Source organism: Poecile atricapillus, chromosome 6 (assembly GCF_030490865.1).
Source record: "Poecile atricapillus isolate bPoeAtr1 chromosome 6, bPoeAtr1.hap1, whole genome shotgun sequence".
NCBI classification, from domain to species: domain Eukaryota; kingdom Metazoa; phylum Chordata; class Aves; order Passeriformes; family Paridae; genus Poecile; species Poecile atricapillus.
Genome location: NC_081254.1, coordinates 24,522,815 through 24,539,517, shown reverse-complemented (window position 1 = coordinate 24,539,517; position 16,703 = coordinate 24,522,815). Strand labels below are relative to the sequence as shown.

General features: G+C 62.6%; 4 protein-coding genes across 4 annotated transcripts; 3 read left to right on the top strand and 1 right to left on the bottom strand.

Moving 5' to 3' along the window:
* The first annotated feature begins 13 nt into the window (after positions 1–13).
* On the top strand, positions 14–5,178 carry UBTD1 (ubiquitin domain containing 1). Its single transcript, XM_058841015.1, has 3 exons — positions 14–187; positions 3,937–4,164; positions 4,392–5,178. Exons 1-3 carry the CDS (start codon positions 118–120, stop codon positions 4,775–4,777), a joined length of 684 nt encoding a protein of 227 aa, XP_058696998.1. The 5' UTR covers positions 14–117; the 3' UTR covers positions 4,778–5,178.
* Positions 5,179–5,355: 177 nt separating this feature from the next.
* On the top strand, positions 5,356–9,283 carry ANKRD2 (ankyrin repeat domain 2). The gene is given in 10 exon segments (XM_058841005.1): positions 5,356–6,473; positions 6,475–6,606; positions 6,990–7,103; positions 7,183–7,344; positions 7,532–7,639; positions 7,817–7,915; positions 8,144–8,242; positions 8,377–8,475; positions 8,753–8,851; positions 8,941–9,283. Coding segments are annotated over 10 exon segments (1,152 nt in total). The 5' UTR covers positions 5,356–6,338; the 3' UTR covers positions 9,046–9,283.
* Positions 9,284–9,910: 627 nt separating this feature from the next.
* HOGA1 (4-hydroxy-2-oxoglutarate aldolase 1) lies at positions 9,911–12,875 on the top strand. The gene is made up of 8 exons (XM_058841006.1): positions 9,911–10,202; positions 10,789–10,917; positions 10,998–11,125; positions 11,236–11,370; positions 11,543–11,639; positions 11,761–11,894; positions 12,459–12,643; positions 12,741–12,875. The coding sequence occupies exons 1-7, from the start codon at positions 9,974–9,976 to the stop codon at positions 12,606–12,608; spliced, it is 1,002 nt and encodes a 333-aa protein (XP_058696989.1). The 5' UTR covers positions 9,911–9,973; the 3' UTR covers positions 12,609–12,643; positions 12,741–12,875.
* Positions 12,876–12,927: 52 nt separating this feature from the next.
* Positions 12,928–16,587, bottom strand: MORN4 (MORN repeat containing 4). The gene is made up of 5 exons (XM_058841018.1): positions 16,467–16,587; positions 14,739–14,836; positions 14,495–14,609; positions 14,305–14,414; positions 12,928–14,190 (listed from the first exon to the last, which is right to left on the bottom strand). The coding sequence occupies exons 2-5, from the start codon at positions 14,803–14,805 to the stop codon at positions 14,042–14,044; spliced, it is 441 nt and encodes a 146-aa protein (XP_058697001.1). The 5' UTR covers positions 14,806–14,836; positions 16,467–16,587; the 3' UTR covers positions 12,928–14,041.
* Between the last annotated feature and the right edge of the window lie 116 nt (positions 16,588–16,703).

Sequence of the window (16,703 nt, the reverse complement as noted above, 5' to 3'; positions counted from 1 at the left end):
TCACGTGCTCCCTGGGGGCGGGGCGGCCCCGCGCGCACACCGGGCCCCGCGCGCAGGGGCGGGCGCAGCGCGGAGCCGGCGCGGCCCCGATGCCGAGCGCCGCCGGTCGGCCCCGCCATGGGCGGCTGCGTGGGGCGGCAGCGCCGGGAGCGGCCCGCCGCCGGCGGCAACACCCGCAAGCGAGCAGGTGAGCGGGGGGGTCATCCCGGTTGGGCACCTCCGCGATCGCGGGCACTGGGGCGGGGGCGTCCCGTGTCCCCGTGGGGGTGGCGCGGGTGGAACGTGGGCACCGGAGGAGTGCAGTCCGCCACGGGACAACTTCCACCCTCCCACAGCCTCAGGAGCCGCTCTGTGCTCTCGGGGTTACCGGACCCCGGGGATGCCGGTTCGGTGCGCGGCCTCGGAAGCGGACGGGAACCGCGGCTCCTGTGCCGGCGCCCCGGAGCCTTCGCGGGGTCAGGGCTGGGGTGCGCAACGTGTCCAGCCGAGCCCTGCCGGTTCCCGGCTTCTCCCGGGTCCTGCTGTCCTGGGAGGACTGCAGGGTGGCGGATGCCCCGGGATGGGCTCGGCAACGTCCCCCGGCGCGAGCGGCAGAGCGCTGCCTGCTCGGGGTCGGTGCTACCCCGTACACCTGGCTGCTGTCGGCGGCCGCGACCCCGTCCCCGCTGCCCCGGGGCTTCGGGAGGTGCGGGTAGAGCAGGGAGCGGCTACGCCGGTCCGGAGGACAGCGGCGGCGCCGCGGGGCTGGTGCAGCCCCGCGGCCCCCGGAGTGACCGGTAGCAGGACACCCGGGTGCCATGAGGCGCTTCCCCGCCATGCCATACCGGAGGGTCCCGGAGGCCGCGGGGATGGGTACGGCGGACTTTCGGCGGAGAAGCCGTGGGCTGGTAGGATGAATCACGCCTTTCCCTTGCCGCCTCCCCGGCCGGTGCCGTCGCAGCCGGTAATTACCGTGTTTATGGCAGAGCGGTAGTGGGCGGCGGGAGAGGAGGGGCAGGAAGCGTGTGCCCGGGACGGGACGCCCCGGCCCTCGCCTGCAGCTGGGATGAGGGAGGGAAGGGCGTTTTCCGTGGGACGGTGCCCGCCGCTCCGGCAGCACGTGCAGGGTGCCGTAGCTGCTGGGCCAGGCTGTGCCCGTGCCTGTGCCGTGGGCAGCCGCCCCCACCGCGCGGGGCTCCAGGTGTGCCCGCCTGCCCCGGGGATGCTCTGATGCTATGGACTGGGGTGATAACCGTCCCACCCCGACACACTTTGCCCCCTAGGAGTGCCTTTTTTGCGGTTATCAGTGAGGCCTGGGGTCCCTGGCTGACTGTTCCCTCAGCTTGGCAGGATGTGGGGTCATTGCCTTGTAGCTCAGGCTGCTGTGATGGGGGGGTGGGGTAAGATCCCAACATCTGGATCTGTGTGATTCCCTCCCATGCCAGGCAATAACTGGCTGCAAAGTCTGTGTCTGCATCCCCACTTGCTCTTCTGGGATGGGTCATGGTCCCTTCCTGCTATACTGCTGGCAGTTGCTGCTGCTGCTTTCTTGCAGTATGTCACTTCTGGGAGAGCAGGGCTGTCCCTTGTGCCAGGTGCTCTGGTTGGTTTCTGCCTTTGCTTGCATGGTGTCACCAGCCCATGGAGGCTGCTCAGCTCCCAGGTGGAGAATGAAGCAAGTCTGCAGCTGCCCTCAACAGCAGTATGGGGACACTACCCAGGGCCAGCAGGTCCCGGTACATGACCTACTGTCAGCAGGGAGGGGGGCTCTGCCTGCCCACCTCTGCTACCACAGGGGCCCTGCTAACGGCCTACCTGCCTGGCCAGCTTCTGCCCTGGCTGGGCCTTGTTGTGACCCCCTGTTGCAGGGTCCTGCAAAGGCTCCTGGCAGCAGGTGACAGCATTGTCCCTGGGTTGGCCAGCTTACCGCAGCCGGAGCTGGGGATGCCCGTGGCACACAGCATCCCAACCCTGCCTGCACTGCTGGAAGCAGTAGTGTGTGCCATCTGGCTGACATCTTCTCTGGGGCCTCCAGGACCTGTCACCTGGGGCTGCCTAAGGCTTCTGCGGGCAGGGAGCAAGCCCAGGGCAGGGAAGCCTTCGGGTCACATCCTCCTGCTGGGGATCCCTCACCAGGGCACCTCGGGGGGCCGAGCCACAGGCAAGGTGCTGCAGGCACAGGGCAGGATGTAGCAGGCTGCCAGCCAGATCCTGTTGGCTCGAGTCCGGGCACAGCGAGCGGATGGACCTGTCTGGTGGTGCTGCTGTGGAGAGTTGCACAAGGGGCCAGGAATAGAGCAGCAGGAGGTGATTAGAAGGTGCAGGCCTGGCTGGGCGGTAGCAATAAATAGACAAGGCATAAGCCCCTGCCTACCTGGGCAAGGCTGCTGGGCATGCCTGTACACACTAGGCAGCCACAGCCTGTCCCTGCTCCCTGCCACAGCCGACCCCCACAGCTCCAATCCTGCTGCCTGTCCTGGGCCAGCCTCTTCCCTTTGCTGCAAGCAGAGCCGGGGCAATGCTGCTGGCTGGGAGTGCTGGCCGGGAGTCCTGGCTGTGAGGACATGTGCCCCAGCCTGATGGCCACAGCAATGTAGGGACATGATCCCAGACATGTCCTTCAGGCTGGCTGTGGACACTTCTCCACTGCCCTCCTGGGGCAGGTGTTGCCTCTGACCTTGCTGTGTCCTGTGGTGCTGCAAATCCCTCTGGCCCAGCACCGTGACTGCTGAATCGGCAGCACTGGCTGCAGCCGGCTGCCCTTGCTCCTCCAGGGATGTGGGCAGGATGCTGCCTGCCAGGGATGCTCAGTGCCCAGCCCTGGGGTAGCTTGCCCCTTGGGGACCCCTGAGGTGGGTGCTTGCTGGAAAGCAAATGCAATGCTGGCTCCAGTGGTCTTGGGTAGGGTGAGGCAAGGCTGGTATCATTGAAAAGGTCATGTAGTGCCTTGTGTCACCACACACTTGCTCAGGAGCAGCTGCCCGGGGACCTTGGCTGGCAGTGGTGGCTGTCTCTGGTGACTGAGGTGTGTGGCATCACCTTGCCTGGCAGGTCACTGTGTGGGCACAGGCATCTTCCTGCCCAGCTGGAGCCTCACTTTCCCCTCATCCTGTCCCCACAGAAGGGGTGCTGCCTGGCCAGCTCAGGGAGAGGGGTGACAGGAAGGAGCTGTTATCATTCCTTGTCCCCAGCTCAGCTGGGAGTGACAACAGCTCCTTCCTGCCCCACGTGTCTGGCCTGGCTGTGTGGCCACTGGAACAGGGCTGTTCCCACAGGGTCTCAGCCCAGTTTAGTGAGGGCATGGTGATCTAGGACTGGCATTGGGGTGGCTCAGATCCCTGGGCAATGCTGGAGGTCCATGGGGATGTGGTATGGGGCTGTTTTTGTGGAGAGCCAGCTCAGTTCAGCCCGTTGCTGGGCAGCTGCAGTCTGGCAGCGATGCCCCCTGTCCCCCTGATGCCCGGGACGCTGTGTGCCTGCTGTCTTGCCTGCAGCTGGTCCCTGTCATCCTGGGGTGGGCAGAGGGGACGGTGAAGTCCTGACCCCCCTTTGGTACAGCTCAGCCTTTGTAATCCCCTTCTCGTTCTGACTCACCAGCTTATTTCCTGGCTAATTCCCCAAGCTATAAATACTGCTCTGCCTCAAAGGGCCCCGAGGCCCTATGGCCACCCTACAGGGCAGCGACTGGTCCCCCAAATAAGGAAGCAAGAGCCCTTGTCACCTCTGAGGGCAAAGGGTGGGGGAACAACTGCTGAGGGACCAGTGGGATCTTGGGCTGGACTAGCTTTAGCCCAGTTACCCCTTACATTGGGGGCTGTTCTTCACTGGACAGGGTGGTCCCTCAGACCCCTGCTGCAGTGCAGGAGGTCCTCAGGAAGAACCTGTGGGTATGGGAGATGGGGGGCTTGGGAACTGTGGGGAAACCCTGTCCTATGGCTGAATATCTCCCCTCTGCAGGCCGCAATGAGCCCCTGAAGAAGGAGTGTCCCAAGTGGAAGAGTGACTACCCCATGACAGACGGGCAGCTGCGCAGCAAGCGGGACGAGTTTTGGGACACAGCACCCGCCTTTGAAGGCCGCAAGGAGATCTGGGATGCTCTGAAGGCAGCTGCCTATGCTGTGGAAGCCAATGACCACAGCCTGGCCCAGGCCATCCTTGATGGAGCCAGCATTACCCTGCCCCATGGTGAGGGTCAGCACTGGGGGTTTGGGTGGAGTGTGTGCTGACTGCCCCATATCTGGGCACATGGGGGTCCCAAGCTGGAGTAGAAAGGGGCTCCCACCTGCCATCCAGAGCTCAGCCCAGCCGAAGGGAGTAAGGCAGGCTGTGCCACACTGCTTGGGGTGGCCCTGTCCCCATTTGGGTGGTTCACAGGGATGCCCACCTTTAGCATTTTATCCTGCTGTCCCCAGGGTCCCTGACGGAGTGCTATGATGAGCTGGGCAACCGGTACCAGCTGCCAGTCTACTGCCTTGCACCCCCCGTCAACCTGATCCTGGAGCGGAGCGAGGAGGAGGCAGTGGAACCGGCTGAACCTCTGCCCAATGCCCGGCGGGAGTTCACCCTCAAGGTGCGTCTCTCCACCGGCAAGGACCTGCGGCTCAGCGCCAGTATGAGTGACACCATCGGGCAGCTGAAGAAGCAGCTGCAGGCACAGGAGGGTATTGACCTGGCCTGGCAGCGGTGGTTCTTCTCAGGCAAGCTGCTCACTGATCGCACACGACTGCAGGAGACCAAGATCCAGAAGGATTTTGTTGTGCAAGTGATTGTCAACCAGCCCCTTCCACCCAGGAACTGAGCCACCCCCTACTGGTTGAGGGGAGAGGGCAGGGGGCTTGGGGGACAGTGGAGCCTCTGGGGATCCCTGTGCTGTGTTCTGGCCCATCTGGAGCTGCTCCTGCTCCCCCCAAGGCTGCCCTCCACACAGGTGACCCCTCAGAAGGTCTGCATGGGGCTGTGCCACCACAGTGGCGCCCCTTGGTTGGGGACACGGGCAGGCGCCGTGTTTGCTGAAGGAGGTTCGAGACCAAATGTCTCTGGGGCTGGGGCTCCTCTGCCAGGCTGTGCCGGCAGGGAGAGGCTGTGACCCACTGGGCTCTGGATTCCCCCTGGCCAGGAGACCCGTGGGGTGCTGGGCTGGGTGGAGATGTCTCCCCTCTGTACATAGTCTGTATTTATCAATAAAGCCTTTTCATCCTTTCTCTGGCCTTGGGACAGGCTGGAGGGGGCTGTAACTCATAGCCTTGGGAGGTCCCTGTGCCTGTCCTGTATCTGCTCCCATGTCAGAATGGGCACAGGGAGGTCAAGGGTAGCCTGGATGTCCCAGCTCTGCTCCCTAGTGCCACCCTGACCCTGTCCTGCCAGCCTGCCAGGACCCTTCCCCAGCATTGTCCTGTTGTCATTCCAGCTGCTTTTCCACCACCTCCATTTCCTGGTGCTTCCCCTCTGGAGGTTTAAGCTTGTGTCTGCCCTTGAGCTAAGTGGGACAGTCCGTGGAGGGGAACAGCCCCAAGATAACCTTCATGGCCACCATGGCCTGCCCTGGTGAAAATAGTGTCTCTCTGCTGTGGGAGGCTGTCACACTCATGGGGCAGGGCACCCAAGGATGGCCCTGGGTAGTGCCCAGGAGGGTAACAGTGACGTGTAGCTGTCTGTCCCTCCCCTAGGTCCTGTGCATGGATGGTGCCCAGCGCATTAACTGTCCCAGCACAAGGCAGTGTTGGCCTCATCTTACAAGGGGGGAGTGCTCAGGAGGGTTGAACAATGTTGTTGCTGCTGGGAATAGCTGCCGGCAATGCCTGCTGGCCCCATGTGAGGCCAGTCTCCTGCTGCCAGGCTGCCATGTGCTGTGGGGGAGGCCAGGCAGCCTCAGGGACCCTGGCAGGGCTGCTCGGAATGTTCCACACCTGAGGTCATCCTCTAAAGCAGCACAGAGGGGCCATGACTCCTGGCATCCCATGCTGCCTGCTGCTGGCTGAGAGGCTTAAGGGGACCCCTTGCCTCCCTTTGGGGTGGACAGGCTACCCCCCAGATCCCTGCCCTGTCCAAGGTGCCAGGAAGCCTCGGGCAATGTTGGTGGCTGCTGCAGCATCTGACTGCACAGAGATGGGGTGATGGAAGCCATGGGAGCATCTTGCTTGCCCAGGGTGAGTGACGCAGGCATAGGTGCCATGCCTATGGGGTGACCCTGGATCTGCTGAGCCTCTTTTGACTGGCTGTCACAGGTTCTGCACACCGCAGCTCCCCATAACAAGCACAGGTGTTCTGGTCAACCCGGGGTGTTTGTGGGGGGGTCTCTTTAAGAGAGTGTGGGGCTGGAGAGGTGAGTCAGGGCCACCAGAAAGCAGGAGGGTGAGCTCATGGCAAAGCTGCCCCAGTCATGTGGAGCAGCCACAGCTGTTGGTGCCCTTGGGCTGTGGGACAGAGGGGCCAGCAGCATAAAGCCCCACGGACAGCGAAGCTGCCGGCAGCACCAGGAACCAGGACTGGGAACTCCCTGCCTGTGGTAGCAAGAAGAAGAGGACACATCCTGCACAGGACTGTGCACTGTGGGCAGACATGGAGCTGGATGTGGAACGGGCCAAGGAGCTCATCGAGCAGAAGCTGGCAGAAGAGGAGAAGGAGGAGGTGGGTCCATAGGACAGGGGAACCTTCCTGGGCTGTAGTAGGAACCCCCATTGTACTCTGTCCATCCTTAGGGATGTGAAGAGGCTGGCACTGACCTTGCCATCCTGGGGAATATATGAAACTGTCCGAGGGCTCTCAGGGGGATCAAGTTCCCAACCCAGCAGCTCTAGCCCAAGGGGCAGAACTGAGCAGCCAGCAGGTGCCCAGCTTACCAAGCAGGGTGGGCAGGCAAGCGCAAGCCCAAGGGCTGTCAAGCATCCCGCAGACCTCAGCAGCAAGTGGAGCCATGCCCAGAGCCACCTTCCCCAGCAGGCTGAGGATGGAGGGAGTGGGGCAGCTCTGTGCCCAGACAAGACCATGCAGCAGCTGCTGTGCTTGTGCAGAAACTCAAAGGGGATGGTGCACGGGAGCCACCAGCTGTGGAGCGGATGAACACGCCTGAGCTGGAGGAGGAGAAACGCTGTGGCCCCAGGAACTGGGGCCTTGAGGCCATCAAGGTGAGTGGGTTGGGGTGCAGGGTGCCCAGGGGTGGCTGGTGACAGACAAGTCAAACGGGGCACTGTGTGTGCTCACCAGGGCCAGGAGAAGGTGCGGAGGAGTTCAGTGGACCTAAGGCGGGAGATCATCGATGTGGGGAGCATCCAACGACTCATCGAGCTCCGCAAGCAGCGCCGGCAGCGCCGGGCAGAGCGGGCGGCCACCCCCGAGCCCACTCCGCCACCTGAGCCCCTGGAGATTGTACGTCAGGGGGGTCCCAAGATGCGGGAGGGGGGCTGCTGGCATAGTTGCTGGACCACCCACAGACCAGCCCCCTGGTCACCCTGCCACTCAGAAACCTCCCTGGGGAAGCAGGGCAGGGGGGCCCATATTGTCCTCTCTCCTGCACCCCTGTGCTGCCCCAGCTCTGAGCCTGTCCCATTGCCAGGACGGTCCTGTGGAGCCAGAGACCTTCCTGCGAGCTGCTGTCCAGGGCAAGATGCACATCATCGACAAGTTTCTGGGAGATGGTGGCTCACCCGACACATGTGATGAGGTAGCATCCCTGGCAGCCACTGGTTGCCCCCCACATTGTGTCATGCCACCAAGTCCTGCAGCTGTGCCCACCATGCCTGTGGATGAGGGCTGGGACGCTTGGCACAGGGCTGGGGGTACAACCAGACTGGGCAGGGGAGGATGCATCCATCCGCCAATGTGCCACCCTGTCTCCCAGTTCCACCGCACAGCCCTGCACCGCTCCTCGCTGGAGGGACACATGGAAATCCTGCAGAAGCTGCTGGACAGTGGGGCCACTGTTGACTTCAGGGACCGGGTGAGGCTGAATCCTGCTTCCAGTTCACGCTGGTCTGAGCATCTGGGTGTATTGCAGCCAGAACTACAGCAGCACTGGGGACCCTGCAGTGGGGCAGTGCTGTCCCCATCACAGAGGTGGCTGCAGGCAGGGCTCTGCCAGCTCACCTCAAGCACAGGGACCTTCTGGGGCAGGGGACAGACACAGGGTAGGGGTGTCCCCCACCATGACACAACGCTGTATGTCCAGCTGGATTGCACTGCTGTGCACTGGGCCTGCCGGGGTGGGCACCTGGATGCTGTCAAACTGCTGCAGGACCGTGGGGCAGACCTCAATGTGAAGGACAAGGTGAGCAGGGCAGAGCAGGTCACAAGGTTGTGCCAGAAGCAGGGGCATACCCTAGAGTATCAGAGCTGACCCTCTGTTGGGTTAGCAGGTGTGGGTCCTGATCCCCCCTGATGTTCATCTCATCCCCCCTCAAGCTGCTCAGCACACCCCTTCATGTGGCCACCCGAACTGGACACCCTGACATTGTGGAACATCTCATCCACTGCGGGGTGGATATCAATGCCCCAGACAGGGTGAGTGCTGCAGCCATGCAGGCATCACTGGGGGGCAACACTGATCCCCCTCCCTTTGCTGACCCCTCCAAGGGCTTCCAGCACCTTCAGTAGGGCACATCTGGACACACACAATCCTGCCCCAGGGTGGTTGCAGCCACAGCCAGGTCTGGGACAGGAACAGTCCCCCTTATCCATGTGGAGGTTGGTGTGCTGGGGGCTGGAGAGCAGTGCTGGGGACAGGCAGAGGGTCCTTGTCCCTGGACTACAATCTCCAGTGAAGCTGTGTCTCCCACAGGAAGGCGACACAGCGCTGCATGATGCCACACGGCTCAGTCGCTACAAGATCATCAAAACACTGATCCTGCACGGGGCTGATATGATGGCCAAGAATGTGGTGAGTGTGTGGGGCCAGCACCGAGGCCATTTGCTGCCCCACCATGTTGCATCATCCTGTGCCCAGCCTCTCTCTGCCCACTCTTGCAGGCTGGCAAGACCCCAACAGACCTGGTGCAGCAGTGGCAGGTGGACACACGCCAGGCACTGGAGACCAAGGAGCAGCCACAGGTGGAGATGGAGGTCCCTGCATGATGGCACCAGGCAGGGCCAGAGGCTGGGCTCAGCTCCAAGGAGCAGGATCCAGACAAGACTTTTGTGTGTCAATAAAAGTCGGCAAAGAGCAGCGTTTGGCTCCAGGTGGCTTTGAGATTGGGCAGCCTGCACCAGGGCTGACGGGCCTGGGAAAGCTGGGTTATCCTGGGACAGGGTTATTTGGCAGCATGGTGAGCCCTGCCTCCTATCACTAGGACTCAAGTACTGGTGACACCAAGTGGTTCAAGGACAGGACTCCTCACTGCAGGACATCCTGATTGCTCACAGTCCTTCAAAGTCCCACCTGGGCAAGCTCTGGGAGGAAAAATACACAGAGCACAGCTCAGCCTGAGTCGATGTTGTGCTGGAGTCAGCACAACAGCTGGAGGCTGGGGCTGTGCCCAGAGCAGCATCTGTACCCATGCTGGACAGCCACTCTGTGGGGTTGGATGGCTTCTTGTCTTTCTGTTTTTCCTGCTGCAGCCATGACTGGGGAACATGTGGTTCCTTTGCACACATGCTGAGTGCAGTGCTCACTGCTCCCTATATGGAAATGCTCACACTCACCCATTTACAGGAGACCCTACACTGACAGCCAGATCGGGTGATCCCTGACCAAAGCCCTGGGACTGCTTGCAGTGCCCGGTCCCTCCCTGGTCTTGCAGCCCAGCCCTGGATGACGCAGAGAGATGGCTGCCAGGGTTGGCAAGCAGAAGGGAAAGCATGGCCATGGTGACCAAAGCTCACCTGGAGGGGCGCTGAGCTTCTTGCAGCTAGCTCCTGAAGGGGGAAGAACATCCTGAGTTCATCTGGTACCACCCCCCATGTCATCTGCCCAGCAGGATTGCGGGTCCCTCACGTGCCCGGTCAAACATTAACAGCCCCTCGGTGAGGCAAGCAGCACAGCCAGCGGCAGCACCCAGCCACCATGGCATTCAGCACCCGCCTCGCCTCCTCCCTCCGGCCTGTCCTGGCAGCTCTGCACTGGGCAGCCCCCAGGCAGTGCCGGGGGCTCAGCACCCCCCAGGGATCAGAGCCCTCACTCAATCTTGGGGGTATCTTCCCACCCATCGCCACCCCTTTCTCACCCACGCAGGAGGTGGACTATGCCCAGCTGGAGGGGAACCTGCGCCGCTATGCAAGCATCCCTTTCCGAGGTAAGCGCTGCCCACTGTCCTCCATGCAGGCTCCAGTCGGATCCCTGCCTGCCACAGAGTCTGTGTGGCAGCATGCAGGCAGCCTGCCAGCTTCCCAAGGGTGCTCAGCCTCCAGCTGGACTTTGCTCCGGGGCTGGCAACCCCTCGGGTCACCCACCTGGGGCTCTTTGTATGGCACGTGCCCAGGCACATGAGTATGTCCTTGCACACCCACACCACATGCCAGCACATGCTTGCACACACACTCCACACATGTGCAGGCTTGCACGCATGTTCCACGCATAGCTACAGGCTTGAACCTACGCACTGCACTCCTGGGCACCCTCTCAAAAATTCATGGGATATCTATCTGTTCATTGCCAAGGATGGGTAGATGACAGGAGACCAGCTGCAGAGGAGGCTGTGGCCTCACAAGGATGATCCCCAGAGTCTCCTCTCTTCTGACCAGGAGGCTGGGACTGCAAGGATGTTGAGCTTTGCCTGGGTGTCAGCAGCAGAGAAGGGAGTGAGAGTAATGGGGATACCTGACAGTCCTGGCACCCTTTTCATGTGCCTGAGCCCTGCCCTCCCCACATTTGTGTTCCAGGGCTGGTGGCGCTGGGCTCCAACGGGGAGTATCCATACCTGGCATCCCGTGAGAGGGTGGAGGTGGTGAGCTGTGTGCGCCAGGCTCTGCCCAGGGACCGCTTGCTGCTGGCTGGCTCCGGCTGCGAATGTGAGTGCCTGTGTGGGGGGCAGTGCAGGGGCCATGTGTCTCCCCCTGGGGCACCCCTCACCCCTTTGCCTCCTCCCCAGCCACCCAGGCCACCATTGAGCTGACAGTCAGCATGGCAGAGGCGGGGGCTGATGTGGCGCTGGTTGTGACACCCTGCTACTACCGGGGGGCCATGACCACTGCTACCCTGGTCCATCACTACACAGAGGTGAGCCATGTCCAGTGCCTGCCAGCAACCCCAAGTGGGGCAGCAGGATACACACCTCCAATGTATCCCCAGCCCATCCCGGCTACTGAAATCTGCCTGGCTGCCTGCAGGTTGGCGATGCATCCCCCATCCCTGTGGTGCTGTACAGTGTCCCTGCCAACACCGGCCTGGACCTGCCCATGGAGGCTGTCATAACCTTGGCTCAGCATCCAAATATCATTGGGATCAAGGACAGTGGTGGGGATGTGAGTGGGGCAGGACTTTCCCAGGGCTGCTTACCACCAAACCTGCACCTAAGCTGGGAATGGGGACCTGGGACTTGCAGCCCTTCCCTGGACCCCAGGGCTGCCAGCAGGCACCCTGCAGCATGGGGGACTGGGTGATGCCTGCCCCAGGGCATAGCATGTCTCTCCCCAGATCACCCGCATGGCGCTGATGGTCCACAAGACAAGGCAGGAGGATTTCCAGGTGCTGGCAGGATCAGCCAGCTTTCTGCTGGCAAGCTATGCCGTGGGTAAGTGCAGCTGCCCATCCTTGGCTGGGGGCACTGGCAGGGGGAGGCAGGTGAGAGACCGGGAGGTGCTGGGTAGGCACAGCATGCTGAGCTGGCTGCCAATGTGTCCTGGTGTCTCTAGGTGCCTCTGGGGGTGTGTGTGCCCTCGCCAATGTTCTGGGTGACCCATTGTGTCAGCTGGACCACCTGTGCCGCAAGGGCCAGTGGCAGGAGGCCCGTGACCTGCAGCACCGCCTCATTGAGCCCAACATGGCGGTGAGCAGGCAGAACCCCTGGGATGCTGAAGGGAGGGGGTGCCAGGCCATGACAGAGGCTAAGAATGGAAGTCCCTGGGGCTGCAGTGGATGGAGGGACTGTTCAGGGGGACAGCACCTTGGCCAGAGAGTTGAGACGGGGTGGAGGTGAGAAGGTGGGAAGTACCAGCTCTGTCATATTAAGAAACATCCTGTCCACTGGCACCGGGTACTGCCTGACCCTCTGTGAGATGCTTGCTGGCTATTTATCGGCAGCAGTGTTTGTGGGGGAAGAGCTGCTCCTTCCTGGGCCCCTCATCCCACTATGGAGTGGGCTTTCCCTGCTGCAGGGCCCAATGTGCCACAGAGCTCCTGCGTAGAGTCCTGTGTGAGTGTGCTCTGCACCCCCACCCCACAGTGGGCACTTCTTGGGGTGCTGCAGCCACCTCACACCCTGCCAGCCTGGCAGCCCCACATGGGGAGGACAGGAGTGATGGCAAGCAAAGGAGAAGAGGCTGTACAGCAGAGCCCAGAGACCATGCTGGCTCATGGGAGGCAGAAAGCCTCCATGCCCTCCCTCCCACAGGTCACCCGCCGGTTTGGGATCCCAGGGCTGAAGAAGGCCATGGAGTGGTTTGGCTACTATGGAGGTCCCTGCCGTGCACCTCTGGCCCCTCTGAGTCCTGCCCAGGTTGAAGAGCTGAGGAGCACCTTCAGCGCCAATGGCTGGTTGTGAGGTGCTCTCCATCTGCCCCTTCCCACACCAGGAAGGTACAGGAGCCAGGGACCCTGGGAACTGGGGACATTCTGGGTACACTAGGAGGTGGCCAGGAGAGGGCCACCCATGTTACTCTTTCCTGTTGGACAGGGCTGCACTGGGAAGAGTGGGTAAAGGAGGGCAACCCCAGTCCAGCCTGCATCCCTGCCAGCCCCCAGGGTCCTGTTGTCTCCCTGGGAAGGGGTGGATCCTTGTGTCATGAATAAACCTGCCGTCTCCTCTCTGTCTGCAGTCCTGTCTGTGCAAGGCCCCTGCGCCATCCCTGCTCCCAGCAAAAAAGACATGGCACAGGTGTTTGGCAACATGGTTTACTCAGCTGAGGCCCGTGCAGGCAGCAACACAAGGCAGGGTCACAGCAAGGCACGGGACCCGGTGCAGGCAGAGACTGGCAGGATGGGCACGGCCCCTGCAGCCCTGCCCTGGGCAGTGAGGGCTGCAGGGACCCCTGTGCACCAGGGGTGAAGGTGAGCATGCAGTGGGGAGATGAAGGACGCATGTAGGGGGCAAAATGGGGAACTGCGTGCCCCCTGCCTGCCCCTTTGCCATACCTCTATCCCCTCTCACCCTGCCCAGGCCTCCTGCTCCAGCCCTGGCACCCCCAGGCAGCCCTGCTCATGTACCTCATTCTCGGTTCCAGCTGACCCTTCTCCTTGCTCACCATTGCTACCATCCTTCACCAGCATGCAGCAGACATGTGCCAGGCTGAGCATTCCCCACTCCCTCTTGGTGGGAATGCTGCTGCAGCTGACCCAAAGGCAGTGAGTGGATGGGTGTATTGGCACAGGGATGAGGGGAACACAGCCCACAGGATGGCCTTGAGAGCAGGCTGGGGTCTTTGGGGACACAATGTCACCATACCCTGGGCATGCAGGGGGATGGCCAGTCACCCAGAGCTGAGGGTGCAGGCCACGGTATGCCTGGGGTGCCCACCCTGCCTTCAGACCAGGGCAGCAAAGTGAGCCAGGAGCTGCCCCTCTGGGGGCATGTGGTTCAGTCAGCAGCTTCCAGCCAAGGCACCCTGGCAGTGGGGACAGGGACCAGCCTCTACCCCCCTGCTCCAATCCTTTGCAGCTGGCTAGCAGCCGTAGTGGTCCACAGTCTTCCTGGGGGGAAGAGGGGCCAAGCCCCTGTCACCCTGTCCTTCTGCTGCTCCAGCAGGTGCCAGGGCTACAGCCAGAAAGAGAAGGCACCTCGGCTGCCCCAGGGCACTTGGGTGGAGAGTGAAGGGCCCCATCCCCTCCAGCGGCAGGGGTTCGGCAGGAGGAGGCTTGGAGGGGACGAAGGGCAGAGAGGCACCCAGCAGTGCCACATCCCTTCTCCAGGACCAGCAGGGCCAGCCAGTGCCCAAGTAGGGGGGTCCCTGCTCTGGTGGGAGGGGATGTGGGGCACCATCACGCTGTCAGGCTGTGGGCAGACCTGGAGGCACCCTGGGCCCTTTGTATGATGGCTGTGCACTTCTCCCGCCGCAGCAGCTTGTTGTTCTCAAAGAAGCCCTCGTTGCGGGGCACACCGTGGGAGCCATCAGGGAAGGTCAGGAGACCTGGGGAGGCGAGGGAAGGGCTGGGACTGAAGAGGAAGGGAGCTGCACCCACTGGGGATGGGGCCAGGAAAGGAGGGAGATGCTGGAAGGGGCCGTGCAGATGCCAGCACTCACCGAAGCCATACACGCGCCCGCCTTTGAACTCGCCCTCAAAGGTCATGTTGTCACAGCGGGTGAAGACTCCAACGCCATTGAACTTGCCCTGCACAAACTCCCCCTCGTACCTATGTGGGAGGATCTCCTGAGGTGGCAGCTCCCCATGGCAAGTGGGAATGCCCAGGGAGGTGTAGGCAGGAGTGCCCACCTGGAGCCATCGGAGAAGGTGAGCACGCCACAGCCATGGAAGAGCCCGTTCTCAAAGTGCCCCACGTAAGCAGTACCATCAGCAAATGTCAGCTGTCCGATGCCGTGCCTGCGACCTAGATGAGAGCAGAAATGGGCAGCACTGGACAGAGACGAGACCTGCCCCAGTGTGGAGCTGGGGCAGAGATGTGGGGTTTGTTTGTGCCCCAGCACAAGCGGCACCGTTCCCTCAGGCCACATCTCACCTTCCTTCCACTCGCCGCGGTACTCCTCCCCGCTGGAGTAGGTGAAGGAGCCTTTGGTGAGGGTCATGGCAACAGCCTCTGGCACAGCAGGACAAGAGCTGGCAGGGAGAGGCACAGAGAGCTGCTGGGCAGGGAGAGCAGCTCGGCTTGCCCAGAGCCCTTGCATCCTCTCAGCTTGCAGAGCTGAGTCTGTCTGCCCTGGGGACAGCTTTCCTAGGGCACAGCACAGATGAGGAGGTGACCCCAGGAGCACAGCTGCCCTGCCCAGACTCTGAAACCCCAGCCGCCTGGTTCGGGTTGCTGCCCGCCACACTGCAGGGCTCAGGGAGACGTGAGCCCATGGGGGTCACAGCCCTGTGAAATGTGAGTGAGTGTCAGGAAGAGGAGAGTGACAGGAACTGGCTGTCATCATTATGGCACTCCAGCAGACCCCCAGAGGTCCTGCTCTGTGCAGGCTCAGGAGGCCTGGGGCCAGGGGCCACTCTCAGCTTTGCTGGGGCAGTCCCAGGCAGAAATAAGTGTTTTGGAGAGGAGGTGCTCGCTAGATTGTGTTCAGTGGCAGTTCTTCAGGAGAGGGAACGGAGAGCTTGTGGGGTTTCCAGATTCAGCGTCAAGAATGGGCAGACCCGGCTCACCCCCAGGGATGAGAGAACACTCCTCCTAAGAGGGACAGCAGAGACAGTATCCTGGGGCTTGAGGGCTTTGCTTGGCTACCGAGGGTTTGCAAACTTGACTGCCAACAGCAAGCAGCTCTGGAAGCCCTACACACCTCACTGAGCCCTGCCACGTAGCACAGCTCTCCCCAGCACACAGGGAAGGCACCAGAATGGAAACAGCCCCGCAGGTGGGCTGGGCGCTGCCTCTCCAGCAGCTGCCGGTGCAGCTCAGGCAGTGCCAGAGACGGGAAGGGGCTCCCAGCATCTAAGCAGGGTCTGTCTGCTTACAGCCGGTTGCGTATCACCCCAGAGGTGGCTTCTGAACCACACGAACCAGCAGGACGCGGCTCTCGGGAGCACAACAGGAGCTTCCCCGGGCTTTGTGTCCAGAGAAATGGCCCCATCCAAGGCGAACCGCGACTGAACAGTGCTCTCTGCTGATGGGAGGGACCGGGAGCGCATCGCCGGCTCCCACCCTGCAGCCTGCCCGGCCATGCCTGGCGGAGGAGACGGTGCTACCTCGGGCTGTGAACTCGGCCAGCACGGCCTGTGACACTTAACCCGAAGGACAGCACTCCACGAGCACTCCAGCCCGCCCAGCGCCCGCTGCCACCACCCCGAGCCCGCACGTACCGCGCCCGCCGCAAGCAGGGGCAGCGCGGCCAGCACAGCCCGAATCGCACAGTGGCCGAGGGGAGCATGACCCCATTGAACCACACATCCCCGGGCAAAGGCACGGACATCCTGCCCGTGCCACGCACCCATGGGAGATACGCGTACACCCCACCCGGGCAGTGTGTCCGGGGGCGTGACCGCGCCCACGGGTGACGCACCCACACCCCGATGTACCCATATCCCGTCGTGTCTCTGTCATGCACCCACATCCCGATGTGTCCGTGCACACACACCCCGCCGTGTCCATGCACCCACACCCCGGTGTGTTCATGCACCCACGGCTGAAACACGCACGCCCCACCACCGGGACGCGCGTGGCGATGCTCACGGGCCCGGTGCGTGCCCAGGAGCGGGACAGGCGGGGCGGGCGGCGCAGGGACGCGCGGCCCGCGCTCACCTGGCTCCGCGCTGTCCGCCTACACCGCTCCCCACCAAGTCCCGCCGAGGGGCGGTGGCCGCCACCGCCCCTGCCAGCACCCCGCCCCGCCGGGCGGTGCTACGGCGCCAGCGTCCATCCCCACTCGCCGTTGGCTGTTTCCACGGCAACCGTTAGCAACGCGACTGTTCATTGGCCAGCTGCGCAGCACTCCCTCGCCGGCCGCCACCTTTGTGTGGGGCAAGGCGCTCGCCGCCG

Excerpts from the sequence above, each read along its gene's own strand:
- UBTD1 (XM_058841015.1), top strand. The coding sequence starts at position 118 with ATGGGCGGCTGCGTGGGGCGGCAGCGCCGGGAGCGGCCCGCCGCCGGC. Across the intron at positions 188-3,936 it reads CAACACCCGCAAGCGAGCAG|GCCGCAATGAGCCCCTGAAG; the intron begins GTGAGCGGGGGG and ends TCCCCTCTGCAG. Across the intron at positions 4,165-4,391 it reads CAGCATTACCCTGCCCCATG|GGTCCCTGACGGAGTGCTAT; the intron begins GTGAGGGTCAGC and ends TGCTGTCCCCAG.
- MORN4 (XM_058841018.1), bottom strand. The coding sequence starts at position 14,805 with ATGACCCTCACCAAAGGCTCCTTCACCTACTCCAGCGGGGAGGAGTAC. Across the intron at positions 14,610-14,738 it reads CCGCGGCGAGTGGAAGGAAG|GTCGCAGGCACGGCATCGGA; the intron begins GTGAGATGTGGC and ends GCTCTCATCTAG. Across the intron at positions 14,191-14,304 it reads CGGGCGCGTGTATGGCTTCG|GTCTCCTGACCTTCCCTGAT; the intron begins GTGAGTGCTGGC and ends TCGCCTCCCCAG.
- HOGA1 (XM_058841006.1), top strand. The coding sequence starts at position 9,974 with ATGGCATTCAGCACCCGCCTCGCCTCCTCCCTCCGGCCTGTCCTGGCA. Across the intron at positions 11,126-11,235 it reads TGGTCCATCACTACACAGAG|GTTGGCGATGCATCCCCCAT; the intron begins GTGAGCCATGTC and ends GGCTGCCTGCAG. Across the intron at positions 11,640-11,760 it reads GCTGGCAAGCTATGCCGTGG|GTGCCTCTGGGGGTGTGTGT; the intron begins GTAAGTGCAGCT and ends TGGTGTCTCTAG.